General features: G+C 40.6%; 1 protein-coding gene across 7 annotated transcripts; it reads left to right on the top strand.

Annotated features, from left to right (window-relative positions):
• The first annotated feature begins 7 nt into the window (after positions 1–7).
• GANC (glucosidase alpha, neutral C) lies at positions 8–27792 on the top strand. Of its 7 annotated transcripts, XM_054828661.1 has the most exons (24): positions 111–275; positions 1437–1499; positions 3039–3147; positions 4653–4780; positions 5310–5486; positions 6324–6369; positions 7723–7789; positions 9149–9245; positions 9822–10002; positions 10877–11030; positions 12254–12489; positions 13660–13786; positions 14659–14738; positions 15621–15764; positions 16168–16264; positions 16649–16750; positions 17249–17492; positions 19165–19229; positions 20351–20427; positions 21670–21744; positions 22176–22289; positions 23017–23129; positions 24658–24761; positions 25639–27792. In XM_054828661.1, the coding sequence occupies exons 1-24, from the start codon at positions 247–249 to the stop codon at positions 25746–25748; spliced, it is 2739 nt and encodes a 912-aa protein (XP_054684636.1). In that variant the 5' UTR covers positions 111–246; the 3' UTR covers positions 25749–27792. The 7 variants fall into 7 exon arrangements, 4 of the variants coding, with proteins under 4 accessions (XP_054684638.1, XP_054684639.1, XP_054684637.1 ...); XR_008577472.1 differs by lacking the exons at positions 17249–17492; positions 21670–21744; positions 22176–22289; ... (1 more) ...; positions 24658–24761; positions 25639–27792 and having other exon boundaries at positions 20–275; XR_008577473.1 differs by lacking the exons at positions 16649–16750; positions 17249–17492; positions 21670–21744; ... (2 more) ...; positions 24658–24761; positions 25639–27792 and having other exon boundaries at positions 18–275.
• The last annotated feature ends 183 nt before the right edge of the window (positions 27793–27975 follow it).

Raw genomic sequence — 27975 nt, forward strand, 5'->3', positions numbered from 1 at the left:
GGGGCGGGCCCGGGCTGTCACCGCCTCGGGTGCCAATTGCCGGCCCGGCCGTGCTCAGAGCCCGTCCGTGGCAGCGCGCTGCGCCGGGACTTCCGGCACCTGCCGCGGGCGAAGCGAGGCCGTTACGGGAGGAGCTTCCCCGCTACCCCGGCTGCCGCTCCCCCTCTAGGAGCACCCTGGACCCTGCTGCCGCCGGCGGGCCGTCACCCCTTCTCCCCGCCGGCAGCCGCTTGGGGCAACCCGGCCATGGAGGCGGTCGTGCCGGGGGAAGTCAGGTAACGCTGCCCGGTGGCGGCTCCTTGGCCGGTCCTCACCTTGCTCCCGGTGTTGCCGGGGTGGCTCCACAGCTTTCGGCGGGGAGCGGAGGGGTGCGGGCCCGGGCCCAGAGTCGGCCGGGGGTGGGGGGCAGGCGTGCGGGCGCCGTGGCGGTGCTGTCCCCGCCGGCCCTGCCAGGGCAAAGCCTTCCTGCGTACCTGGCCGCGGAGGGGGGGCAGAGAGCGGGTTAGATGGGGTGCAGGCTGCACCGCTGAAGGTAGTCAGGTTGCAGGGTGCTGAATACGGCAACAGAGACCCACAGACCTGGTGCAAAAACCAGAAAGCGCAGGTGTATCTTCAGGCAAAAATGGGAAGCGTTAAATTGCCTAAGTACACGGTTACCGTGAGGTCTTTAATGATAATCCAGGTCTATTAATATTTAGTTCACAATAATGGTGACCGAGTGCTCATGGCTGCCATCTGCATTTTATATGTTGCATGTATATTATTAATAAGTATTTTATAAGCATCAGCTTTTTGTCTGCCAGTAGTAATAGCTTATTCTCTTCCATGTGTGTCTGAACTCAGCATGTTCAGGGAAGTATTTTGATGATAGACACTACTGGCAGTCTATTTTTTCAGGCAAGCCAAAAATTTACTGCTATCTAACAGATCTAAAAGTTACCACAAGCCTAGAGGTAACATAGAGCTGTCAGCAGGGCCATCAGAAGCCGACCGACCTCCCTCCCTCCATCGTCGGTCCCACTGCAGGTAGGAGAGAAGGGTGCAGGGTTTTTCCTTTTCTGCCTATCCTGCCTCTTTCTCCATTCTTATTACTGGAACATAATATTTAACTGTAAGGACTGCAGAGAGAGATCTGGCTTCAAAATGCAAAGCCCCAAGAATTCACTTGTGCTGAAATTCAGCTCCCTCAGTCACAGATTCAACTGTTTGCCAAAATTATCAAAGTTTAAAAGGAAATAGTTTAGCACAGAATTAATGTGTAAGAAATTCTTCCCATATCCAAACACAGTAGTTCAAAGTCCAACACACCTTATATCACCACAGTTGTCTGCACTCTCTTTAATCCTTACCCCTCTTGAGGAGGACGCTCATCATCTGATCATTCAGCAGGTATTTGGTGAACACATTTAAACATTTTCTTTATCTGCTTTTTCTAGTGTCCAAGATGAGGCTGTGGACAAAAGAACCTTTAAGGAATGCAACCAGATTGCTTTTTACAGGTAAAGAAAAGAATTGTAATGTAGAGGTTGTTTTTAAAACTAGTAATATTAAAAGGTAAAAGAAGTAGTTACACATTGATTTTTAACCACAGCAAGTCTGCTACTTTTGAGATTTATCTTTCAACGTGAGCGTTCCACTCATCTGTCAGCAAGCAATAATCAGCATATTTTAAAAGGTGAAATCTTACATCTAAAACCTCTTCTGTTAAAACTCAAAAGAGTCAATCCTCTCATCTGACAAAGCCGTAGCAATATTTTAACTATAGGTACACTCAGACACAGATTGTTTTCTTGATGTGGATATTTTTTGAATATCTGTAGTTCAAAAGAATAGAATTCTCAATAGGAACCATTAGTTTGTGACAACAGCATCCATGATTACAGTCCTGTTGAACAAGTACCTTGGCCAGAGTTCAGCATCAAATCTAAATTCTAGCTCATTAGTCTCTTAAAGCTAGCCTTAAGCTAAGTGATCCTTCTCATCCCATTTCTGAGATACCTCTCCTCCACATTTTTTTCCTCCCATCCTCCATTGTCTTCTATCCCCATGCATCCTGAGTGAAAGGAACGATTGCCCAGTGTTATACCAATTAGTCACTGATGTACTAACAGTTTCAGATGTTCATTTCTGTTCTGCAGGAAATTATGTTCAGAAAAAGCCGAATAACGTTTTGCCAGTGGGAACAGCACTCCTTCCTCTTTTCACTTCAACCCTTTCTAGCCTGTCACCGTTTTAACTTAACACATCTAATTCTCATCAGGAGGTTGCCACACATTGGCAAGCATCAGATCCTATCTTTGGTCTGCTTTTAAAAGAATCCTTTGTCTGATTGCTCGCATTTGTGCAATATCTGTTTGCAAGGAAACAAAGTCAGTTTGCTAAGAAAGAAGCTTCCTTTTAAGGTAGCCTCCAAGACACTTATCTTCAAATGGTTCATAAAACCTGAGCTCAGCAAGGAGCATTCTACAAACAGTTGAAAGAGCCTCTGTTTCAGCGTCTCTCTCCTAAAAACACTATCAGGGCCAAAAGCTGTAGTCAGAATTCTGTAGTTGGCAGGCTTCTTGAATAACAGTTTCCTCAGTGCATATTCAGGAGGTTACAAATTGCAAACATATCCTGCTTCATCCCCACAGAGTGTAGAAACTGTTCACCAGGGAGTTGTAGACCAAGTGGGGGTATATGACAGAAAATGCAAAACAGATTATTCAGCTGAAATTTCTGGGGTCATGGAAAGAACAATGTAACTGGACAACTGAGAATTTAGTTGGACACTTGAATTAAGACTGTTATTGTTTTAGAAAAAGCTATAGAGTGGTGATTGGTGACCAAACCCCTCTAACATCTCATTCATAGACATGTATGTGTGCTCAGAACTATATTCCTTCTGTTTCCCCTTGACTTGAAGTGCTGATAATACTTGTATTTGAAAAAATTCAAGACAAAATTATTAAGTAAACATTTCTAATGATATTATGTCCCTCTGTGTGATATAAGCCACAACAGTTAGGGAGACCAAAAATAATTTTCTGTCTTGACAGGCGTCAGAAACTTCTACATCCTGGAAAATCCCTGTATCGAGCATTGTTGGATTCAGTCACGTTAAGTGATGATAGTGTCAAATTCCAAATTATTCATGAGGAGAATAAGGTGAGATCCTACCTAGCATAAGAGGGTGCTTACAGAAAGAGCAGTGAATATTATCAACAAGTCTGATAGTATTTGGAGATTCTTCAGTGATAGGTATTTAAGATACGATGCAAAGTATTGGCCTAAGTATGTCCTTACTGGTCAGCATTTATTTGACACCTTGAGACTGTGCAAGGAGAAGAGGTGTTTTAAGGAACTTTAAAAAAATCTTTAACGACTTTTTGAAAAATCAGAATAGAACTCTTTTTATCTGAAAAAAAAATGTTTTTAATTCAGAGTTTTTTCCACTATTTAAAAAAAATAAATTCTTTTTCTGTAATGGAATAAGACCTATGTTCCAGCACCTCGTAACCATACCTTTGTATTCCTGTGTTTGCTCAAAGCAGTTTTTTGGGAAAAAAGAAGTCTTCACATTTAAGAAGACAGCCAGGAAGAGGGGTGTCTTCTATTTCTCTAATTTAGGAGCATAGCAGCTAGCACATTCACTCAGGGAACAGGCAACCTAACCTGTCCTCAGACTGTGCGAGTTGGGAACTACAGCTCTCTTCCATGCTCTAAGCATCACACCATGTAGATACTCTGCATAAATGTATTTTCTGCCTCTCTTGTTAATCCTGACCTCCTTTGCAGTCAGCACAGAAAAAGGAGCCTATTTTTTGTCTAGACTTTGAGGCAGATGAAAGACTGAAGGCTCTGTGGCTTCCTAGACTATTTGGGGCTTTATGCAGAGATGGCATAATGTAAAATATTTCCTAGAAAGCAGGATTGGGAACTCCAAATGAATCTTTTCTCTCCCTCTGGTATTATGGCTCTTTCATTATTTCCTGCATTTGAAGAGAGCAGGGCTGATTGGCTTCCAGGTAGAGGGAAAAGATATCAGGCCAAAATTCTTCATCCAGTTTTGTGTCTCATGGGAGGAGAGATTAAGAAAGGAAAAAACAGGAAAAAAAATCTGGACTTGTGATGTAGAGTTCCTGCACAGAAGAAAAATGAGTCATTTTGTATGAGCTAGTGACTAAAATAGCAAGTTACAGTGGGTAGGGCAAGTATGCATTTTCTTTAGGTGTCTTTCTGACAGTTCATCAGTGTCAGCACCACTGTGAATACTAGTGAACACAGAGCACTGATGTTTTTGCAAAAAGCCCACATCTCGGTAGTATCCCACTCTTACACTGACAGCACAGTAGTGAAATTGTCCAAACTTTGACATTAAGGTATACTACCCCTGTTTTCCATGCTGCTTGTGGGGAGAGCTGCAAAATGATAGACGTGAGAGACTTGAAGATAAAAAGCCCACCTAAAAAGAGGTGCTTCTTCAAAAGGGAGAAGTAGAATTAGCTGGTGTAAATTTGTATGGATGGTGATTGTTGCTCAGCAACGCTGAAGAACATTAAATCAGAGAGCAGGCATGTTTTTTTCCAGACAGTAAGCATTCGGTGATGTTGAGTTGAAAACTAAGTTGGTATTTTTTATCACTACCAGTTTATCTGTTGGTTTACTCCCAGGTTCTTCTACAAGTAGAAATTTGTGAAATAGAAGGCAATATTTTCAGGCTTAAAATTGATGAGGTATCTCCTCTCAGAGAAAGACACAAAGTTCCTGATGTTCTTATAAAAGAACCTACCACACAGAGGTAAGTGATGGGGAGATGATTTAGTACCTTAATAATTTATACAGCTTTATTTGCAAGAGTGTTTTCCCTTCTCCCTCATTTGTGCTACACTAGAGTTGTCTCTATACAATACAAAGTTGTTTACAGGAATAAAAATAAAAATGCATGTGGTTAATTTACTTTTGAAAATTAATGTTAAATACATACGAGAAAGTTTTGTCATATGCATAAGAAACTTTGGGCTATTTTACCCAATCAGAAAATAGCCTATCTGTTATGATGCATCATTTTTACCTAAAGCATTACCTGTGAAAGGAATGCAAACTCTGGATGGTTTTCGTGGCAGTTCTGTAGCCACCTGTTGCACTGTGCAGTGAACCCTGAACACAGCATGTATTTCTGGTGTTCTTTGCCTCAACATTAGCCTTGAGGGTTTTATAATGTATGCAGATATTCTCAGCCCATCTTTTGTTTCAAATCACTATTTAGTTACAGTGGATTTCATGTGCTGCTGATTGATATAAAGCTGTTGTTGCTTTTCATTTGCCAGACTCTTCATATCCCAGAAGGAGGCAGGTATTTTGGTGCTGACAAGTGTTAATGAGGACTACAAACTTCAAGTCACAGCAAACCCCTTCCAGGTTGAGCTACAGTCCAAGGGTGAGACTGTTCTGAGCATGAATTCCAATGGGTTGTTATATTTTGAGCACCTACAACTACCTCCCAGGTACAGTATCTATCACATCATAGTAAGTACTGATTGTGCTGTAGCTGAACAATTCTATGGAATTGCAATTTCAGTGATAGAAGCTCTTATGCATTGAAATCTGCCTTCTCTTTTACTTCGTACCAGTAAGTACTATGGTGAAGTTTTAACAAATTCTAGATCAATTAAGTGAAGACTGTTTTAATCCCTTGCGGCAGCCATGTGCAAAATGCTAACCTCATTTAAGGGACAATTCTGTGAAACACTAAAGTATCCTGGTACCCCTTGTCTTTCTTGGAAATGAGTGATGATAGTATGATGAAGTTATTAGTTTTGTCTCCTTTTATGACTAAACTTACTCTTTAGGTAAGTTTTATTCACCAGATAAGTCATTGAAGTAAGTTTTGTTCAACTTACAATGAGCCATATAGCTGCAAGATTTTACGGGTTAGTCCCACTGCAAAGTGCTGGAAGGGTGAAAAACCACAGTGCAGGACATGTCATGACTAGAAAAAGAGCATAGCAAGCATCTCTCCTAGAGAGCATTATTTCAAAAATTGTAATTAACAGAGAGACCTTAACAGAGAATGATGAAGAAGTGAGGATCTTCTGGGTGGGTGAAACGCTGATGCAGATAGAAATAAATGTGAAAGGAGTGAAGGTTATTTTAAGACATTGAATATTAAAATTATTTCCCAGTTACAGCTCTCAAGTATGACATCAATTTTCAGAACAGTCAAGCAGCAAACTTGTTATATAATGTATATGGCAATGCATAATGCTATATGAATTTTCTGTTTGAAATCCTTCCTTATGTTAACAATAAACTGATTATTTCTATGTATTTGTTTTCCCTAGAAAACCTACAGCAGAAAACGAGGAGGCAGCAAGTGATTCCTCTAAGGTAACCCATGCTTACTGCAATTCCAGCATGAATATTTTGTAGAAAAGAGAATGAGAATCACATGCTCATTTCTTCTGGTACTATGTTTACGAACATAGTCTAACCACTTTTGAGTGAAATTCAAAAAGGACCTGGTATTTCATATTGAGATATTTTGCAAATTTGTAGTTGAATAAAGGTTCGTGTGTTTTACCAGGGCTGTAGAAGGCATCAGTCAGGCAGATCTAGCTCAGAATGGTTTTTCTGTGGCCTTTTAATTTAGAATTTCTTTCTCTTTTGTTCTCTTGTTTGATTTGGAGTAGATGTGTAAAAGGGAGTTTTGTGGTGATATTTGGTCACTTTCAAATTCCCTGTTCACTGCAAAGAGAATTTCAAAAGAATGAGACCTGGTTTATAACAGTCCAAAAATATGCCTCCACGTACATTCATGCTTAATACAGAAGTAAGATTCTCTCTGAAAAAAGACCAGGTCCTGGCAGTGCATAAAGGCACATACCAGTTTTCTCAGGAGGCTGTGTTATGTCCATGATATAATTTTAGCCTCCTGTAGAGCAGATGGCTGCTTGCTCCACCGTCCTGTTAGAAATGGCAGGAGCTATGCTGCCTTCAGCATACTTGTGTCTGAACTCTGAGTTCTGCCAGGGAGCGTGCTTGCTCTGGGGGAGTCACACAGCTGCAAGAGGCCATGTCCACTTATTCTGGAATGAATGTAGAAAAGAAAAACAGGAAAGACGCTGAAAAAAGTGGAAATTCTGTGACAATGAATGGCAGGGCTCAAGGCTCAAAATCTGAAGGAGGCTAAAAGTATCAGTTACACACACACGACTCTGGAGAGTTTTTTTGTTGTCTGACCCTTACTGTTTAGGGGAGTGGGTTGGTTTCTGCTTGTATAGTTTTTCCAGTTTGGTTTCATCTATTCAATCTTTGCATTTCACAATCATGTTCAACATCCAGAAGAAAGGCATTTTTTTTACAGTGAGAACAATCATTCACTGGAACAATCTCCCCAGGGACGTGGTAGAGTCCCCATCACTGGAGGTTTTCAAGATGCAATTGGACAGGGTGCTAGATAATCACATCTAGGCTCCCTTTTCCACGAAAGGTCGAACCAGATGATCTTTTGAGGTCCCTTTCAGCCTGGGCAGAGTGCATGTGTGCTCCACTAGCACATCGGTTTTCCAGTGTAAATTCCTGCAGCAGGATCTGAATTGTGTTTTGGATTTATTTATATTAACCATATTTGGCAAAAAAGCAGTTAACAATATACAAATCTCATGTAAAGAAACATTTGTCTTAGAAACACATGGTATGAGCAGTTGCATTTGCTAGGCTTAGCTATTTCTGTTTATGCAGGAGAAACAAGAGGCTCTAGGTCTCTGGCAAGAGAAATTTGGCAGTTTCGTAGACATCAAAGCTCATGGTAAGTCTCAGTCTAGTTTTGAAAACAGCTTTACTGCTTTGTAAACAGTACCTGTTTGTTCATATTTCTGTCTGCTTTCTGTTTAGCTGCTTAATGTTTATCAGTGTCTCGCTCAGTCCTTTTAACTTGCCTATCAGATATCAGTGACGGGCAATAAATTTGACAAAAGTACTGGAAATATTCATTAGATTTCTGTTCAGAAGGGAACACATTAAACATGAGCCATTTCATCAGCTCACTGTGTGCCATTTCTGACACAGCATAACCCTATTTGCATTGGCTGACTGGTATATAATGCTTTTTTTTTTTTTCTTTTTTAGTATCAGCACATAACATTGACTTCGTTTGTAGTTTATTCTCATGACACGTCAGAAATCATGATATCTAAGCATTAATAATTGTCACAGAGAAACTTTTTAAGCAGGTGACTACAAAAGAAAATACTGAGCTGTCTTAAGGCATAAGAAGAAGGTTATAGAAACGTGTAGGTCAGTAGCTCAAATATAATTTATTAATTACCAAAATTTATGATCATCTGCTGGCTGTCCAGTTGTATTCTACATTAATTGAGCTGGTTAGCTTTGTCCACCACTGTCGTGCAGACTTTTATAGCAACCGGCACTACCCCGCCGCTGTAGTAGGGAGAAGAAAGTCTGAAAGAGCTTCCTTTTGGTGACAGGAGCTTCTTCAGTTCACAGTCAAGACACAGAGGGGCTGGAAGCTGTTGCCCTTGTTGTTCATGCTGTATCTGATGTATTAGGTCAGCATCATGCTTTTCTGTTTCTCTGCGTTGGAGGAATAAAGTCCATATGGTCAGGTTCTGATCCTGAAGCCACTGCTTGTCAGTCTACAGGATCTCTGGTCACCTGCCAAAAGTTGCTCTGGATTCAGTAATGTGGCAAGATGATATCACTGGCAGAGGCTCTTGCGCATGCTACTCCCCTGGCTGAGGCTGAAGAGAAGAACAGTAGAAAACAGGCAACTCTGACCCTAAAGTCCACTGCGCTGTACCACTGTGCTGCAAGGCTTGGCTTGTAGGTACTGGGATAGAAACAGGAGATAATTTTAAGCAGTTTCACTACAGGATAAAGAAGTGACTCACTATTACATGTGGGGTTTTTTCTATTAAAGTGATTAATTTTATCTTCTTAAGCAGATCAAAATCAGAATAAATACAATAAAATCTGTTTAAAACATTACCTCTGTAGTACAGAAGTCATAATGACAGTGAAGTTGCAAGCGAGTATGAAAGAATTAACTATTAAAACCTGCTTTTAAATATTTTTTTCTGCTCTGTTGCTTTCAGCTAAGCCTGAGAATGACACTCTGAGGTCTTCTCTTTCAACGTTATTCCCACAGGTCCTAGTTCTGTAGGCATGGACTTCTCTTTACATGGATTTGACCATGTTTATGGAATACCACAACACACAGAAGCACTTCTTCTCAAAAACACCAGGTAAAGGTGGCAGATTGCTAGTGAAAGCAGTATCATTTTTGTAGAGGAGAATTATAACATTGTCTTAATTTAATGCAGACAACAGCTTGAGATATGTATATTATATAGCGTGTATTTTAGTTTAATGATACAGCAAACTGAATCATAGCCCCTGTCCACATGAAGTAAGTTGTTGTGCTTTCCCTTTCCACCCTGCAATTTCATGCGTGACCCCTTCTGTTCTCTGTCAATTTTCCATGCAGGTTTTTTTCTGAATTGCAAGATTGGTCATATTTAAGCAGAACTTTTAAAAGATCAACTCCATGGGAGGATGGCAGAGTTCAGAGTTCATATTTTAGGACTTAGAGCAAATGAACAGTGTGGCAGCAAAAATGTTATTTGATTCACATAGCTGGGACCAAAGCAAAGAAGCAGTAATCTAGGCTGTCTGCATTTCAGCTCTGGATGCTAAACACAAGACCATAATACAGAGTGTTCACTGAGTGTTCACTGAGTTTAGTGGAATGGCGATAGAGCTAAAATGGGCCTAGTGCAGGATGCTTACATATAACAAACACATCTGTTTGTTTGTCCTAGTGATGGTGATGCCTACCGGCTTTATAATTTGGATATCTTCGGCCACAAGATACATGACAAAATAGGCATTTATGGTTCAGTGCCCCTTCTCTTAGCACACAAGCCTAACAGGACTTCAGGGATCTTCTGGCTGAACTCTTCAGAAACGCTGGTGGATATTAGTACAAAGGCAGTAGCTGAGGTGAGTGTAGCTCACTTTCCTCAGAATTTAATAATGAAAGAAAACACTCCAGGGCAGGGCCAACAGGAACATAACAACATTATTGGAGATTTATCTTTCCCCCCCTAATGCAGGATTGTCAGTCTCTTCCTCCTGTCTTCCATACTGCTAAATTTGTTGTATTAAACCACTGAAAAGACCAAGGAGATGACTCCTTTTAAGAGTTAAGTTGTAGAGCTTGTATCTTAGCAGGTCTATAGGAGAAGGCAGAGAGGAAATATATAATGTTGGAGCAGAAAAAAATCTGCACAGGTGGATGTAGCAGGCAGAAAAAAGGGTAGACAAAAATCTTGACAATCCCTTGGATTTGAGGAATTTTTCTGAGTTTTTAAATTAATGGAATTGCCATACATTTCTGCTTAGCGGGCTCATTCTTCTGTGGAGTGTGATTGACTTTCAAGAAACATGAAATGTTCAGGAAATGAACTCACTCAACTCTTGAAACACAAACATATGAGTTCTGTTAAAATTGAAACAGAAAAAATATTGCTTTATTCCAGCACTTCATTACGTGGTTAAAATTATTAATTTTCTTTATTATTTATGATATAGTAAATCCTCAAAGATCCTGCAGAAAATGCATAATCTTTAATTACAGAAAAGCTTTAATTACTTTGCCCCTCATTCCCCATTTTTCCTCATTAACTATTACTTTATTTTGTATAAGCAGTATGCAAGGTAAAGGCTTTGTGAAGGATATATAAGAAACATTCAGTGTGTATTCCTAATACCTGCCAGGTATGTGTTAGTGAATTTTCGTGGGTTTCCATCTTTGCTCCTTCATTGAACAAAAGTTTGATGAAGATACTCGGTTTTACCTTGGTTTCCTTCAAAGCACGTGCCATCCAGATCTGCTGCAGAGACTGCAAAGCAGAGAGCAGTGCCTCAAACTAATGTGCGCTGGATGTCAGAAAGCGGGATCATTGATGTTTTCCTGCTGATGGGACCCACTGCATTTGATGTCTTCAAGCAGTTTGCACAACTGACAGGTACTAACTTATAATTGGAGTCAGTATGGTACATTTACCTGGGAGATTCTCTGAGGAAGGTACTGTACCCAAGAGTGGGTTAGTATTTACCTAGCTCATTGTGTGCAGGAGGCCAGTTGTTCCCAAACTGCAGTTTGTACGGCAAAGGCTGGTGCTTTGTGAAGACAGGCCTCCATCCTTGCTTTCCCTAGCATCTGCAGCTAATCAAATGTGGCCCTAGTTGAGAAGCCAGCATAACTACTGTTATGTGAAACTGCTCCCTTAGGTGAAGAGAGGAGACACAGGGGGCTAGAACTGCTAGAACTGAAGACAGGCCTCCTTATAATGAGAAAAGACTGAAGTTATGGAGTAATGTATCCAGGAGAGTAGAGAAAGAAGATGGGTAACCATCCTGTGTGTCCATTAGGGCAGGGAGCAGAGATGGCATGCAGATATGGGAAAGGAAAGAAGCAAGAGGCTCTGGAAGAGACTGAAAAAATGGAGGCAAGAGGACTAACATTTTATGAAAGCAAAATTCTTCATGTGCTAAAGAGAATTCAAAGCACAGAAACATCCCTGGTAGTTTTTTAGTGTGTTAGCAATGATGGTTTGCTGCACAGATGTTATGGAGACAATGTGGTTAAGCTAAACAGGAATAGGAAAGTAGCCGGATCACAACACAATCTCGCCAAGCAGAAGTGCATGCTCAGGAAAGTTTCCCAGCTCCCTTTTGCCATATGCATACATGCATACATGTTTTCTAATTTTAAAAATGCTTAACAATTGCAGTTCCATGGTTCTCCTTGTACTGCAGCACCTGTGGGCCTGGTTACACTGCTCAGGTTCAAGCAGTCACAGGAATTACATTCTTCTGATGCAAATCTATGTGTTTGCATTAATGACCATTAGCTAGTCTAGAATATTTTTACATTAGAAAAAAATGGAAGAATAAAATTATATTGGTTACTGGAATAACACTTCAGCATCATGGAACAGCAAATTCCCTCTCGCTCTTGTGTTATCATTACAGCACTCTGCTCTTTCTGGCTGTTGAGCTTGTTGTAATGTTTGTTATTTCAAGAATTCAGTCACTTTGGTATGAAGAACGTGCTCTAGACTCAACTTAGGCTAGCATTCCCTAGCTTCAGACAGATACATATTAATCATGTTACCTTTTCTAGAGTCTCTAGGTAAAATCCTGAAGGGCATTAACAATGTTATCTTCATTCATATACTCTTCCTAGGCACTCAAGCCCTGCCCCCCCTTTTTTCTCTGGGCTACCATCAGTGCCGGTGGAATTATGAAGATGAGCAAGACATCAAGGCAGTAGATGCTGGCTTTGATGAACATGACATTCCTTATGATGTGATATGGCTGGACATAGAGCACACAGATGGCAAGAGGTATTTTACTTGGGACAAAAAGAGATTCCAGAACCCCAGAAAGATGCAAGAACATCTCAGAAAGAAAAAACGCAAGGTAAATAATATAGCAGGAAGAAAGAAAATATTTCTTTGTAGTGGGAAGCTACCCAATATAGCTTTAACCAAGGTACTTCAGATACTGGAAAGAGTTTAACTACAACAGAGTAAATTAGACTGTGTTGCAGTCTGGTGGTGCTTCCAGTGTGCTGGCTATCTTGTTTAATTCAGCTCCTCGTGCCGTTTTATTATTTCATAGTTTGTTCTGTACCCTGACCATCAGGCTAAGTTTGACCCATGTGAAGCTCCATCTTACAGAAGCCGCCCAGTGCTGTCCTTGATGAGCACAGTAGAATGTCTTTCTACTTAATGCGAGCTTTCACCATTGGTAGTTGCTATCTTTGCTTCAGCTTTTCTTTGTATTGATAATACTTTTTATTTTCTGCTTATACTAACTGGGATTTGTCCTTTATGTTGATATGATTACTTACCATAAACTAAATGGTTCTGGTGAAGTCCTGGTACGATGCGCAGTCTCTTAGCTTAGTCTTTATTTCTGCTTTTACAGCTAAAATATTTTCCTTGGAATTAGAGAGGTATTAAAATGTACACAGTTAATATCTAAAAGTCGTAGAATTGCTTAATGCTTGATCTTTGCCAAAAGTCCATGAATGTTGAAATTGCATTCAAGTTTTATAATCACTTAGCTGAAGCTATAGTACTTTCTTGGCTTTACAGCAAGGCAGTTAATGGCAGCAGAAAGTAACTGCAAAATACAATACGTGGATGCTTAAAACATTAGAAACTTCTGTTGCTGTTTTATCCTATAAAAACTAAGATATATTTAAATGTCTTAAGGCAAATGATTTTAAGCAGGGACATGAACATGGAAGTCAGATATTCTCCCATTCACAGACTACTACAGTGAATTAAACATAGTGTTTTTAGGGGTTGGGGTACTAACTTTTATCTGAGACAATTTTTTTTTTTTTGTCCCTTATTTTAGAAGGGTAAGCATGAATTCATGCTCTCCTTGTGAATTCAGCTATTATGCATAAGTCTAGCACAGTATATACAGGAACTGGTAACTGCTAGCTAAAATTAGCGACACAGCTACCTTCTTAACCTGAAGTGAAATCATTATCTGCCTTTTATCAAAAGTGAACTCTTACTGTTTTATTCAGTACAGTTGATGCTAATGATGCATTTTATTTTCTTGTCCTGGCAGCTTGTTGTCATTGTAGATCCCCACATTAAGGTTGATCCCACATATACCCTGTATTCACAAGCAAAAGAAAAGGGATATTTTGTGAAAGACAGAAATGGGCGAGATTTTGAGGGCATCTGTTGGCCAGGTAAAAAACCACTCTGTCTCTTCATTTCAAGCTGTTTATTTTAAAAATTTTGCAGAATAGTTTAATTGGGACCCATGGAAGTGGAATTAAATTCTTACATTTCTTGCTTTTTTTGTAAGTATTCATAATTTCAAATACTTTATGATACAACTTCCTCTCTTAAGTCTGTTGGATCTGCAGATAGTCCCAGTGCCTAGAACTAAAAAAAGTTGATTTTGCTGATGAGAACAGCCATCTCTATTCCCAACCTGTCTTGGGTAACAGAAATGCAGTCTGGTCTGTTGCAGTGAGCACAGCTTGTGTAGGCTGGATGAAATTAAGTGAAGAATTTGATTCAATCATAATGTAGTGATTTGACATGTTATTTTTCATGAGGAGATCTCACTGTGGGGAGGCAAAGGAGGTTGTTCCCCTTCTTTACAGGCAGAAAGCTCACAGTCCTGGCAAAGGAATGAATATGGGAAAAATCAAGGACATATTACAACTTCTAGTAGCGTGGCAGGATGTAGTTATTCAGCTTCTCAGTGACACTTTCCTGTTTGAGCTCAAAATACCAGGGATGCTGTCTCCCCCTGGCTTCCTGTTCACATTTGAACATATTTCAAACTGCTAGCAGTCATCTTGAAATGATGCTGAGCTTCAGACCTCCAGAATCTACATGTGGTCGTCTACAGAACATGGCAAGGGGTGTACTGAGTTCCAAGTCAGCCTGGAATTTGCTCTTGAGCTTTTGTCTCAGAAACAATAGCAACTGTGTTATTGCTGCCCATTATGGAAAACCTCCTAGCTTTAGGCTGCTGTATTTGTGTGCAAAGACAATGCATGCCTGCCCTTAAAATCAAGTCAATAATTGGGATCTCCCATATCCACAGGTTCCTCTTGTTACCTGGATTTCACCAATCCTGAAGTGCGAAAATGGTATGCAGATCAATTTGCCTTCAAAACATACAAGGTGTGTATTTATTTGCTCTGATCTACATAACCCAGAAAACCTGAAAATGGGGAAAAGAGAGAAGATAAACTACTGGCTAAGCAAGTTGGTGGCTTTTGTAGCTGTATTATCATAAAGTAGAGGAAAATATCTTGATAAGCTGAAGTACCACAGAATTATTTTCTCCATGGACTTGTCTACATTAAGAAAGTTGGAACCCATATGCCACCAGTGAACCTGCTCACTTAGTTGCAATGGCAGGATGGACAAACTGCAGGCATTTTAGCAACCCATAATCTAAGACAGCTGCTGCAATTCCAGCTTTTACTGCCATGATAGCACACAATGAGTGATGTGGGAATGCTCTCTCATAGCTCATGGTCCCTTCACCCTGACCTTCCTTCCAGCACTCCTGCCTAGTGAACACTGCTGGACACCTCCAGTTCCCCCCTTGCCTCACCCCGAAGTTCTGCTTTGCAGTAGGGTTGTTGAAACCACTCCTCTAGTAGACGTGCGTAGTAGACATTTCCCATGCTGCTTTTCCTCTCCAGTTTTTCTCTTCTAGCCTTTTCTGATTTTTTCCTCATGGCTATTTAATACTTCCCTTTTCCCTGCCTCTTTTCCCTCACCAGAAGGCAGGAATAGCAAGTACCTACTGAGTTTTGTAAGAATTGCAAAAATCAAGTGGGCTTGTGGGCTGCCACCCTAACCAGAAGGGCCACCAAGAGAGATGAGATGAATGACTGGCACCTTTCAGATGACCACAGGGGTATAATTACCATGTCTTGCTTTGCTGCTGCTGTTTCTACTCATACCCCAGACTGGTCAGACACCCACTGGAGATAAACAGACTAAGTTACAGCAATGGCTCTGTTATGTCCTAATTGCAACCCTGTGTCATAGGGATCCACTAACATCCTCTTTGTATGGAATGACATGAATGAGCCTTCAGTCTTCAAAGGGGCAGAACTAACAATGCAGAAAGATGCTGTGCACTACAACAGCTGGGAGCATCGGGAAGTACACAACCTCTACGGATTCTACCAGGTAGAGTATCTGGAGACACAAAGCAGCAGTTATTCTCATGGAGTATGTCTAATGTGGTAATTTACACAGTAGTAGGTATTCTATAACCTCCATCAAGGACCAAAACTGTGCTGTGCTAGATATTGCTATATTTGAAATAAATTCTGTCATTGGTCACAAGAAAATGCAACAACATCCGTGCCTTTCTACCACAACAATGTGAATGACATTTGCTCTGACTACACAATATTAATAATTATTTTTGTTCAAATATATTGAGTAAGAAGGTGTTGCTTTAATAATACATATTATTTGTGGGTACAGATTTCTTAGTTTTCCTGCCTTGCAGGGGCTGAAAAGGCAGTGTAGCAAATATCCTAATTATAGACTTTGTCTTCCTGACTTTTATATTCATGATTTTCAGCAAATGGCAACTGCAGAAGGACTCATCAGACGTTCTTCAGGAAAAGAGAGACCATTTGTCCTCACACGATCTTTCTTTGCTGGATCACAGAAGTATGGTAAGTAAGGACTAGCTGGATGCCTTCCATGCTGCTTTGTTCTATTAATTTTGGTGTATAGTAGTTAAGTCTAGAGAGGACAGAAACTATCTTAGAAACACTGACATGGTGAGCTCATAAGACTGCAAGTAATTAAAAAAATCAGGACGGGCTGGCAAAGTGTGTACAAGTTTAAGGCAGAAGAACAACCTGTGTCCTGTGACAAACCACTACCTACTTTTATTGCATATTTCAGGAGCATGCATGAATAAAGAAAAAAAAGTTGCAATGAGCAGCAGTTCACCAGTAGTTCATGACCATTCTTGTCTTCTTTCCTGAACTGCAAGCATAAACTGAAGCATACACCCAGCTTTCCTGTGTAATGCTGAAACTGGGTATTTCCAGGGGCAGTGTGGACTGGAGACAACACGGCAGAATGGGGTTACTTGAAAATATCCATTCCAATGCTTCTCACCATCAGCATGGCAGGGATTTCATTCTGTGGAGGTAAGGTGTTTAGCTGGAGTTGCTCACTATGCATAAGTCACTGGTGCCACCAAGCTTGTATCTCAAGATAGACTTCAACACAGACGGTGGAAAGCTCAACAATCCAGTGCATTTCCAGGCAGTTTCACAGATTAGTCTGGTTTCAGAAGCCAATAACCTGGCTTTCACCATCATTTCTCCACTAACTCTTATGTAGTGTTTGCATCCCATCTGGAGCAGCGGTCCTCAGGTGGTGTTCCGTAGCATCACTGTGATAGTCCTCTGTCATCGGGGAAGGCACTCACCCTACAAAAGCTCTTTTGAGATTTTTGTTAAAGGATAACTTATTACACCAGTTTTCCACTCTGATTTGGACAAGCAGCTGCCCAACAGCAGAACTGCAAGCACACTGTGAAATGCATGGATTTATACACTTGGAATGTTTGTTAGAGGAGAGCTTCACATTTTTCAGAATAATTTCCAAAAATGTGTATTTTTATTTGTCTGCGCAATATCTAGCTGATGTGGGAGGGTTTATTGGAGATCCAGAACCAGAATTACTTGTTCGCTGGTATCAGGCTGGAGCCTACCAGCCCTTCTTCAGAGGTCATTCTAACATGGAGAGCAAACGGCGAGAACCGTGGCTCTTTGGGAAGAAGAACACCCAGATCATCAGGGAAGCCATTAGAGAGCGCTACGTCCTCCTGCCATACTTATACACACTGTTCTATCGGGCACACACAGCGGCTGAACCGGTTATGAGGTAAGAGCATAAGTCAGGAGGTTTAGTGATTATCTTCAGGAAGTTACTTGGAGGAGGGAAGTTAAATTGCTCTCTCTTGCTTTTGTGATTACTTATTTAAATATAAAAAAAGAAAAAAACACACAAAATTTACTAAATTCTGTTTCATCTATTAAGCAAGCTTTGGTAGTGTTCTCAGAGGAAAATTACATGTTTCGGGGTTTTTTACAAATGACGCCTGCAACGCACTAATTCAATAAACACTCCACAGTCTTTAAACATGTTTTTAAAGTACTGTGGACTCCAAATTCTAGTTATGATAAAGAACATTATGTAACATTCCAACCCACACTTAAAACAGTGCTTAATGGACTTTGAACTTGCTGACCTAAAAACATGAAGGCCATTTTGCCCCTTGTGAAAATGTTTGTTACTGTTTTAAAAGCTTATTTATTTCATACTGATAATTTGATCATTTCTCTCCACAGTATTTCTTATAATTTTTCTTTTAGTAGAGAATCTAATAATCTAGCACAGAAATGAAATTAGAAAATAAACTTCTCTTCTGCTGCTCTCTAACCTCTAAGAAAGTGCCTCCATGGAACTGAATGCAACAATCCTTTCAGCAAGAGATCAATGTCATTAATCTCTCTGATATTGCTGTGTCTTTGAGGTTGCCCTAGAACTGTTGTTTTGCACCACGTTTACCTTTACTTATTGTTACGCAAATACAGTACATCTCCTAAGTTTTAAAAACATAAAGGTCTTTTTGACAAGGGTTGAGTGGTTTGAGTTTTGAAGATGATTTGCATTACAGACATAGTGTGACCATCTGTCTGCGCATGTGTAGGTGTAGATGTCTCCGTTGTATGCACTGACTTAGTGGGTTTCTGTCTGTCTTGAAATGAAGCTTATGTTGACATGTGCACTGCTCACAATATTAAGTAAAACTTCGATTATGTTAAATTCACTGCAGTAGGTACAGGATTAGAGAGGAAGCATGGTATTTTTCTCACTGAGATAAGCAGAGTGGAAAATGTGTCTCATTAGCAAGCACGTGAACAGAGGGCTGCAGTGAACAAGTGGATGCCTATGAGTGAGCAGGTGAGCCATGCTTTTTGTGTAAGGAAATCCAGACCCCGTCTCGGAATGAGTTGTTATTGTCATAATCTCTCAAACTTTAAACAAGATGGTCATTGCACTACCCTTTTTAGAGAAAAACTGAAAATGAAATTCTGGTGCAGGTTTTTCAGTCGTGACCAGGAGGAGACATGGTAGAAAAGCAGTAGTGAGCTGCTGAGAACAGGAAGGACTGTGCCGCAGGGACTAGCTCATCAGGTGTCAGCATTGCTGGTAGACTGTGACAGAAAGGCTCGTCCATCTCTCCTTTGCTAGAAGGAATATGTAGTGCAAGTTTGTGAGGAAGAAGGCAGGAGGGAAGAAAGTGAGGCTGCAGGAGACCAAACCATAAATATATTGAAGTGTCTTAACCGATCTTATACTGGGACCTCTCATCAGCGACTCAAAAGGGGTACTTTAAGGCACAGAAGAGGACCTTGCCCTATCTTCAGTTCTTGATAGCTGTACCTTGTAAAAAGAGGGAGAAAATAGAGCATGAAAAATGCCAGGCGGCCTATAGCAGGCTGGTGGGAGAAGAGAAACTAACTAAATCCCACTGTCTGTCTTTCTGCAGGCCTCTCTGGGTAGAGTTTCCAGGGGAAATAGAAACTTTTGGTGTGGAAAATGAGTACATGCTGGGTAAGCGGGTGTCTTCCCATTCTCTGGAATTTGAGTTAAATATTTTTAGGTGATACCGTGTCACATGACAAGAAAACATGAAAAGTCTTCCCAAGACTTTTAAAAATTGTATTGTAACTGAATACAGAACTTGAGACCTCTTTAAGGGATCCGATTTTAAGAGCACTTTAAAAATAGGGGTCATATGAGATGCAAAAACTTGAGTTCAATCTCACTAGTCAGTTTGAAAAATATGGTCAGTTTTGACCCGAAACATGGAAGTTCACTGTAGCAGCTAAGACCACAGTCTGCTTCAGAAGTGACAGTAGCAAACAGCTGCCATCCAAACCCGATTGGTTTTTACTTCAATATGGCTGGCTGCTAAAGTCAGTTTTCTCAGAAGTTAAGCTTAAGAGATGAGTGTGTTTGTGTAAAGCACATTCAGCCTGTATGGGAAGAGAGAATGGGAAAAGAATGTTGTATTTCATTATTTTTTGTTACCTCTGGTCTCAAGAGTGCCTACTAATGGCTTTCAAATGAAGGGACATTCACTTCTAATGCAAAAGTCTGACCAAGGTAGGCAGGACATAGCAGCAAAGCTAAGTGTGGTGAAGCAGAGCATTTCAGAGGTCTCTGGGAGTTCAGCTTGCATCACCAGTGGGCAAGGAAAGAAGCTGTATATCAAACTGTACAGTCTGTATACATAAATGTATTTTTTTTAGGAGTGAAGAAGAACCATCTGCAATGTAATATGCTTAAGCAGATTTTTTTAATTTTATTTTATTTTTTGCAAAAACATTCCTGTCTTACACTCTTATGGCTAGAAAAGTGTATTTTTTTGTTCAACCAAAGAGCAACCAGGCAGACATCTCTTAGACTAGGAGGGACCCAGAAGTCCCTCCAAGCTGGTGGGTATACATTGCAGCCCAGCTGCATTCCATTGCCATAACAGAACAAGACCCAAGCAGCCATCAGCTCCCTCCACATGTCTTTTTTTCCAGTAGAAAGTGAACCTAAGCATATGGCATGTCCAAGCAAGCCCCTAAAATGGCTATGGGAGTCTGACAGCCCCAGAGCACACAGCTTCTGCTCCGATGAGATGCAGCCTTGAGGACCACAGCCGTGTTTATGTTTTTCTCCAGGAAATGCTTTGTTGGTGCATCCAGTCACAGAGCAAGAGGCCAAGGCAGTGAGTGTTCTGCTTCCAGGGTCAGAAGAGGTAAGGATGAATATAAAGCTGTTCAGACCAAAGAAGTATTTTATACAGCAAACTTCCAACTCCATCTCGTAACTGCTGAGCACTGCTGCTTTGCCAAGTGCTGGCCAGCCATTCTGTGCCACTCTGAACCTTCCTTCCAGCTTGATACCTTGCATGCTTGGCTCACAGTAAATTTACTTTCTTGCTTTTCCGAGAGCTGCTGCACAAATCTCAGGTCTCCTATAATTTAAACCTCCCCTGAAGGCTTGCTGCTTCTCATGGAACACCAAAAAACAGCTTCACTAAATTGTCAATTCCCTTTTTTCATGCATTTCTCTTTGGGTTAAACTTCTCTATTATGTGGAAGAAAACGGATCTTTGAAGAAAGGTCATAAGGAAATCAGAGGGAAGCTGTGGGGAGGGAAACTTATAACAAGGAAATACAAGCCTCAGTAGCCTGGGATGTGTGCAGCAAAGACTGACATGTAGAGATCGGTTCCTCTCTGAAGTAAAGTTATTTATCCACAGGATGGCACTGTGATCCACTCCTGCAAAAAGCGTTTGGCTGCAGCAGCTGAGAGGTGGAGGAAGGGAAATGATTTGGGGAAAATAGTTCCTAAGGGAAAGCCTGAGACTCTAGAGAGGAATGAGAGGAAGGACAGCAGAAAGACAGTGAGACCATGCAGAGCCTTGTGACTCCACTAATGCACCTGAGGACGCTTAGAATTCTTCTCAGTATAAGGAGAAAACCAGCCTAAGCTCTCCAAACAAGTTAAGAAAAATATTTTTATCGAGATTTCTGTGGGAATTGACTGCCTAGGAAACTGAAAGCAGTTAAAGCTGCTGGCAAGTGTGGTGCATGGGGAGTTTCAGATGTAGCTCTTTTTTTGTAAGCTGTTATTAGCAACTTTGTTGTTAATTTTCACATCAATATAAATATGCTTGTTCTGGAACTCAGCACTTCTAGATTTAAGAGAGAAAAAAAAAAAGGTATTTAATTGTTTTGTACTTCCAGATGCTTTAAGACATGCCAGATGTTATGCAAACTGTAGAACAGATCAGCTTATTTTTGTGCTTCAGGAATAAGAATTTACTCTTTCCATCCAGAAGGTCATTTGATTTAAAAAATAAGTTCTACTTCTTGCACATCAAATAGGTTGTTAGGAATAGTAACGGTAAGGTTAAGCAGAAGAGTAACTGCATCTGCAGAGGGAACAAATCTTGCCATATATGTCATGCTCATTCTTTTTTCACTTTTCCTAGATTTGGTATGATTTCAGAAAATTTAAACGAATGGAAGATCCAGGCATTCTGAAGATCCCAGTAACACTGGAGAATGTATGTTTTTGTTTTAAAATACCACTTCCTTGGAGCAGAGAAAAAAACCCAAACAAATAAGCTTTTGTTTTGTCAGCGTTCAAAATCAGAAGTGACATTTCAATTTCCTTGTAGGAATGTAATCTGAAATATCTTTTGTAGAGAAGGAAAAGTCCCATCTTTGTTGTTAGATGGAACACTAATGTGTCCTAGTGGTAGAGAGAAGCGAGATGATGTAAGGGTGACTTCTCCAAGCAAAGTTATTTCGCTTGTACACATACAGGAAGATTACTACTATTCCAATTGTTAGTTGAATAGTTTTCTTTACGTGCTTGTGGTAAAAGTTCATTTCTGAGCATTGATAAGAGCAAGCTTCAGTTATCTCTGTTCCAAGTTAAAATTATATGATCAGAGAATATGAACCTTTCTACCCTGGGTTTGTTTTTCCACAGATCCCTGTATTCCAGCGGGGGGGCACTGTGATACCTTTGAAGACCACGGCTGGAAAATCCACTGAATGGATGATACATATTTCTTATGAACTCCACGTAGCCTTAGACACAGAGGTAGTCTGAGATGACATTCCCTTTACAAAGTTGTCTTTTACTCCATCTGGCCTTTTTAGGTCCTTGTTGCCTATTCAGTCAGCACAATGGTATCTACATCTCTATGCCTAATGGCTCTCCTCCATTTCTCCTGTTTGAGGGGGCTCCCACCTCCCTCCCACTGTTCCCTCAAAGTGAGACTATCTGAGTATAGCAGAGGCAGAACATTTTTCTGACCTTTCTCAGCCCTCCTAGCTGTTGTCCAGAGAGGTTGTGGATGCCCCCTCCCTGGAAGTGTTCAAGGCCAGGTTGGATGGGGCTCTGGGCAACCTGGTCTAGTGGAGGGTGTCCCTGCCCATGGCAGGGGGGGTGGAACTAGATGATCTTTAAGGCCCCTTCCAACCCAAACCATTCTAGGATTCTATGATTCCTCTAGTCCCTTGGAGAAGTAGCAGGGAATGAGCAGGCCACAAACTTCCTCTTGGACACAGAGAGAGAACTTCCCACACCTGTCTTTTGTAGTAAATGATGACACCTGGCACCCACATCAGTTTACAAAACCAGGATTTCAAGTCTTCAAGCACTCTCAGAGCTGGACTCCCCAAGCCTTTCAGTGATACAGGTCACTAAAGAAAAACAAACACACACTCATCACTATGAAGCATAACATATAGTGAGACATTTTTAGTTTCATTGTCCAGCACTAGAAGCCACTGTTAATTTGTACTCCATCTGGTGTTTTTCACAGGCTTGTGCAACAGGTGAGCTCTACCTAGATGATGGGCATTCATTTCAATATCTCCACAAGAAGCAGTTCCTGTGTCGGAAATTCACTTTCCACAAGAACATTCTCTCTTCCAGGTAACAGCAATTATGGACAAAAGCCACCAACACACTGTCATTGGAAATACCTTTTCTAGTTCATGAGGCCTTCTTACAAATGTAGAAGTATTAGTCTCATTTATGGCTTAGTGAAGTCCCAGAGCACACAGAATCTGTCATAAAACTGCAGAGGTAAACAATGTTTTGCGTAGTCTAAGGGCAGCAACACATGAAATACTGGGTTGTGTCATATTGTTTCAGTCTGGTCAAATTAGAGATTCTACAGATTTACTCAAATACAAAGAAAGTAATCAGCAAGAGTAAAGCCTATCAGAGAGACAAAAGAAGATAAACTGGGAGATTTGCAAATAGGCAACGCCTGGAGTGTTTTGTATTTTCTAAGATGTATTTTTCTAAGGTCTTCACTGAGTGGGTGGTTGGTCATTGGAACACAGTCCCAGGGAAGTGGTCAAGGCACCAGGCCTGCCAGAGTTCAAGGAGCGTCTGGATAATGCTCTTAGTCACATGATTTAGTTTTAGGTAATCCTGTGAGGAGCAGGGAGTTGGACTCGATCCTTATGGGTCCCGTCTGACTTGAGATATTCTGTGATTCTATGTGGGAACCACAAACAGTCACCATTATGTGTAGTCTCCAAAAGTCATGAACAAATGCACCGTATATATTAGCATGGTAGAATACATAAGAAAAGCACTTGAAAGGAAGCACAAGGGGACACAACCTGTAAAGACTGCGTGAAACAACCTAAAAGCCAAAAATATCCATAGCTCCTTGTAAGGAAGGAGAATGCTAAATATGTAGCTATGACACTTTCACTATTGAGGTATGTTGCCCCTGGGGCATAAATGGTGATTTTACAGGCATTTCTTTATTCCTTCAGAGTTCAAAAATATGCAGGAAGTGGTGCTAAAACTACAAAATTTAACACAGAGCAAAACTGTAGACTAGCTTGGATAATGTAGTTAAAAGTATGCTTCAAATCTCTTTATCTGGGATACAGAATTTGAAAAGCTTAAAAATTCAGGGTGGAAAAGAAAAATGTTGCTAAATTGCAAATCTAGAAGTTGGAAAAAAGACATTTTGAGATGAATGATAAAACATTCTGTTCACTCCAGAAAGGAAAGTTTCATTTCGGTTTGAGTTCTGGTAGAGCTTGTTAATAAAAAATTAGCTACAAAATGAAAGATAATTTTGCCTCAGATTGAAACATCTTGAAAAATGTTAAAATTAGCTTTACATTTACAGTTAGGAGTTTTAACTACCATTTTGCAAAAATCAAGAATTTTTCTCGTTGTCAAAGCCATGCTTTTTGCCACAAAATATCTTCTCAAACTTTTTTCTTCTAACTTTGTGAAATCTGCTATGCAGTGAAAAATTAGCTGATAAGGGGAGAAAGTTTTGCTTGTTTCAGGAGAAAAGTACATAGAGGAAAGGAAGCCAGTACAGGGAACTTTCAGAGTGAAACTGAAGTAGTGCTTTCTCTGTATGATGCTGAACTTCTACTGATGGACAGAAACTAATGTATATGAAATAATTTTCTTTTTTCAGCTGCACAGATGAAAGCGGAAAATACCACACTACATGCGTGGTTGAACGGGTGATAGTTCTGGGATTTGTACAGCAACCCACTTTTGTGACAGCCCGTTCCAAGGGTAATGAACTGACTTCTATTTTACTACAGTGTTTTGAAATACTGTTGCTCTGCTGCCATTCACTCGAGGCGGCAAACTGACAGCTCTATAAAGGAAGTGTTACAGCATAGGGAGCATCTTTGTTTAGTTTCTTTGCTACTTTTTTGATATCAAGGACAGAATTTGGTAAAAGGAGCTAGTAGCTGCTCACCACTAATATTACACGCAGAACTGAAGCGCACTTGCTTTGAAGGTGATAGATACATCAGCAAAAGTGGTTCAGAATTAACAAGTTCAGATAACTTTGCCCTGCACAGAATATGACCAGAGATAGCATTTCAAACGAAGGACTGTTTGCTCAGATCTGTAAGCTTGCAGACAAAACCAGAATTACTTTTTTGTTTTCTTGCTCATTCAAAAGTGTCTTGAGTTTGCAACTCTGTGGGGAGCTCTAGAAGTTGTGAAGGATCCTATATGGATAGGCAGTAGCATCTACAGAAAGGGTTTATCATTTCTGGCTGCTTTCCAAGTTCATCCCTTCACTTTGGGAATCATGTAGACATGGACTTTCTGCCCCCACCTGTCAATCTCAAGGACATTAGGGTGCTTGGAGGAAGACCTATGCTGAAACAAGGGTTACTTTTTTCAGAAAAATCCTTGAATAGTTCCATAGTTTGACGTACCATAGTTTAAAGGGTCAGAAAAAAAAGAAATAGTTTTTCCAATTCTGCTGCATTCTTATGTGTATACTGGGCAAATTTGACTATTATTTCTTTTTTAATCAATCCTTTCCACCAGTGGCAGGGACACTCTGAATTAAAAACTGGAGGGAGTCATGTGTAACTGTTTCAGAAGGGTTCTTCTTAAATCACATAGTAAACTCTCTTGTCCTGTTCAGATGGGAAAGAAAAAGAAGTTGTTTTCACATACGATACGAAGACCTCTGCGCTGACGCTGGAAAACTTAGCCCTGAGTGTTGATGCTGACTGGGAGATTTGCATCAACTGAAAGGAGACACAACTTCTTCAGAGAATTCATTGAGAGGTTGAGGGGAACGAAGTTGGGAGGACTTAAACTGTTCACTTGAATCCAGTCAAATCGAGGAACATATTTCCCACCCACACCCCAAACTAACATTTCCTACAAATCTTCTTTTAAAGTAGTAGTTTAAACTTGGATAGCTCTTCTGTTTGGCAAAAGTAATAGGATTGTATCTTCAGGGAAAAAAAACTAAATACTGTCTGCTCCACGCTAGCTTCAGTTAGGCATTGAGTTCTGCCTTCATTTGCACCAAAAAAATCATAAATTGATTGCACGAGATTGTGGCTCATTGGCATGGCATTTAATGTAAGTATTTGGAAATCCCACTATTCAGAGACTGGAGTACTTGAGAAGGGCAGATCTGGGCCAGTTGGACAAGCAGCATCAGTAGATATGCCAGGCCCAGAGGTTATCATCAGAGTTCTGCCTGCAAGCTGCCTTGTGAAAGCCAACCCAGGAGGAGCCACCCAGTGTGATTACAGACACTTCCCCTTTCCAGTCCTGATGACAATGCAAAATTAGGCAGTTGGTTCAGGAAAGTAAACAATGGGCTAGGCAAACAGTTCAGTCACGGAAGGTAAGGTCTGAGTAGGTTGTGCTAGTCAGTTGTACAATAGTAAAAGACTAACGTGGGAGCGCAGAAGTCTCTTCAGCAGCTCTCTCTGAAACTAGTAGTTGGATTTTGGAAAGGCACAGGTCTACGTAAATGCAATACTGCCTTAGGGTAGCAGCTAGACTCATGTGGAAACATTTTCCACGTTCTTGTTCCCCTCTCTCTGCAAGTGCTGCTTGCTAGAAAGAATTGGCATTTTTGGGTGATTGAATATCGCTGCTTAAAGCCAGCCCAGGGAAGCAACTCTGCTTATGGAGAGCTCTGCTTCTCCACATTCTCCAACTCTTGCCAGGGATGGCTTCCTTCACATATATTTTAGTGATTTCTTGGTCAGTTTTTAGAATCTGGCTGAGATTTGAGCTTGGTATTTATGAAGCACATTTTTAATTTTAATGGGATTAATTCTGCATTTAGCCATCCCACTTCATGCTTATTCCCCTGTTCTTTTACAACTCACCCTAATGTTCCCTTGCCTCCTTTTCCCACCATCTCTGCAAACAGGACTGGTGTGTCCTGATGCTCAAAATTAGGAGACATCCTGAGCGCCCTATCCCCTACATCCTGCCTGTTCGCACAGCCCTGTCGATACCAACCATCTCTTTTCACAGGCTACTGTTGGTCCACAGCTCAAGTTGTTTGCCCTTTCCCTTTGCTATACTTGTCAACTATAATTTTAAAACCAGTTCTGCTTTGAGTCAAACCTGAACATGCCATCAGTTTGGTTTTGTGGATATGAAAGTGCAAAATTTACTTACTTCCTTATCTTGCTAAAAGATATTATTTTCTAAAAACATCAGTAAATTAACTCTTAGGAAACAGGGAAGGATGGCCACCATTTTTGCCGACTAAAGGTAACGTAACAGTCCATTTGTACGTTGTTCCCTATTCTTCTAAGTCCTCCCTGTGCTTGGTCAGTCATTCCCACCTGCTGCTGTTTGTCCTATGCAGGGCAGATTTCTGGGAATAGCAAGTGTGAGAGCAAATTGTGACTGCTCTGCTCTTGACTACCAAGCGCCGTTTGTCCCCCACCAGACCCTTAGGTTCCTTCTTTTTTATTCTGCAGAGCTGTTTGTCAGCCCCTTCTAGCAGGCAGCGTGAGGCTCCACTCCAGGAACTGGCAGCCTAAATACTGCTGGGCTTAATGCAGACGAGTTAATCCAGGTAGAACAGTAGCAAATAGATCTTTTACGTCTGTCAGAAGAGAGACAGAGCCTATTTTTGAGAAAGACCCTATTTTTCTATCAGCTTCTAAGCTTTAATTGACAACTGCTTCTTATGTTTAAGCATAGTAGTGCTTTTGACAGGATGTAATTATTATCTGGAGTATTTTGATGAAATGTTTTAATTGGTATTTCTGAAGTTAGAAAGTAAGCGAAATAAAGTAACAATGGAGCAAGTTACATGTGTTATTCCTTCCAGCCTTCTTTTTGCTGTTAACAATCACTACCAAGTATTATTCCAAGGGTATCTGGTTAAGGTGAATGACTAGCTTTTATACTCTGGCCCTCAGTATGATATCTGCACTATAGTAAGTACTCATGGGTCAAATTTTCAGTAGTATGACATGCCTAACTTCTGTGG

The sequence above is a fragment of the Grus americana genome, chromosome 5 (genome assembly GCF_028858705.1).
Source record: "Grus americana isolate bGruAme1 chromosome 5, bGruAme1.mat, whole genome shotgun sequence".
NCBI classification, from domain to species: domain Eukaryota; kingdom Metazoa; phylum Chordata; class Aves; order Gruiformes; family Gruidae; genus Grus; species Grus americana.